We start from the raw sequence: 1,171 nt of genomic DNA on the forward strand, positions 1-1,171 counted from the left end.
GAGAGTGACTTCGGGAGGCGTTACAACTTGAGATCGAGGCAGACCATGGCGAGTGAGGGAGAAGTCGAGTCACTTCGCCGCCAGGTAGAAGAACAGAAGATTCAGCTAGAGGAAGCGCTGCAGAGGGTCTCTCAGCTGGAGAAAGAGCTCGAAGAAGAACGGAAATCCGTTCGACTGCAAGTGCTCGAAGCCAAGGAAGAGGTGAGAGATAGAACAGAAAAGACGTTGGATGACGTGAGAGCGCACCAGGAGCGTATGCGCAATGAGTATACGGAAATGCTGGCAAAACGGGATTCACAAATTGAGGAGCTCGTCCAGAAATTGGAGGATGCCAGAGAGATAGCCCCACCCTTGGAGGAGGACGAATTACGCACAGAGGATGTTGCTGAGAGGGCAGAGAGCGCTAGCAGCCAATCGTTGGGAACTACTAACCAGACAGGTAGGCAAATGGAGGAGCATCAAAGTCATGAGTCGAGTGTTGCCAGTGCAATGAGGGCCTGGAGTCTTCCTCGGTTGCAAAAGTTTACAGGGGAGAGGGTCAATGACGAAGATGGCTTCAAAACGGACATGTTGCTAGGTTTTTCTGTTGCTTGGGAGAATGCACAGATGAGGATCAAGGATGCGCAAGAGCGGTACAAGCAGCAATATGACCGATTCCGGAAACCTCACACCTTTCGGATAGGCGATCGAGTTTTCATAGAAGAGGAGGTTGGAAAGAAAAAGAAAATTGGACTGCCATTTCGAGGTCCATACCGGGTAATCAAAACAACGGAGAACAACGTTGAAGTGAGACCAGTAGGCCGACCAGAAGAGCCTTCCAAGTGGTTGAATGTGGAGAGAGTACGCCCGTGTCCCCAAGAGATTGCTGAAGTGCCTTGTCCTGCAAGGAAAGGAAGAAGACGTCGGCAAAAACAGTCATAACGACGACGGGACTGAACGTGAATAGTGGGTAGTTCTGACTGGATATTTGGGAGTTGACGGCACGAGGGCGTGCCTTTTAGTGAACCGGGGGGTAATGTAAGGTTGTATTATCATCCGGGTAGTTAGAGAGAGAGAGAGTGGGGGTTCCTGGTTGTGTGTTGGCGGTCGTGCAGTAGTCGCGTGTGTGTTGGCCAATAGACGGGAAACGTGAGTGCGAGTGGTGCAGTTAGCCTTGTGTGGCGCGAACAGC

The 1,171-nt window shown here is 51.4% G+C and overlaps 1 protein-coding gene across 1 annotated transcript; it reads left to right on the top strand.

Annotated features, from left to right (window-relative positions):
* Positions 1-1,171, top strand: LOC134195878 (capping protein inhibiting regulator of actin dynamics-like). The gene has a single exon (XM_062664968.1). The coding sequence runs from the start codon at positions 46-48 to the stop codon at positions 919-921; it is 876 nt and encodes a 291-aa protein (XP_062520952.1). The 5' UTR covers positions 1-45; the 3' UTR covers positions 922-1,171.

Source organism: Corticium candelabrum, chromosome 20, assembly GCF_963422355.1.
Source record: "Corticium candelabrum chromosome 20, ooCorCand1.1, whole genome shotgun sequence".
Classification (NCBI taxonomy): Eukaryota; Metazoa; Porifera; class Homoscleromorpha; order Homosclerophorida; family Plakinidae; genus Corticium; species Corticium candelabrum.

Bases quoted from the DNA above. Each gene is read 5' to 3' on its own strand.
- LOC134195878 (XM_062664968.1), top strand. From the start codon at position 46: ATGGCGAGTGAGGGAGAAGTCGAGTCACTTCGCCGCCAGGTAGAAGAA.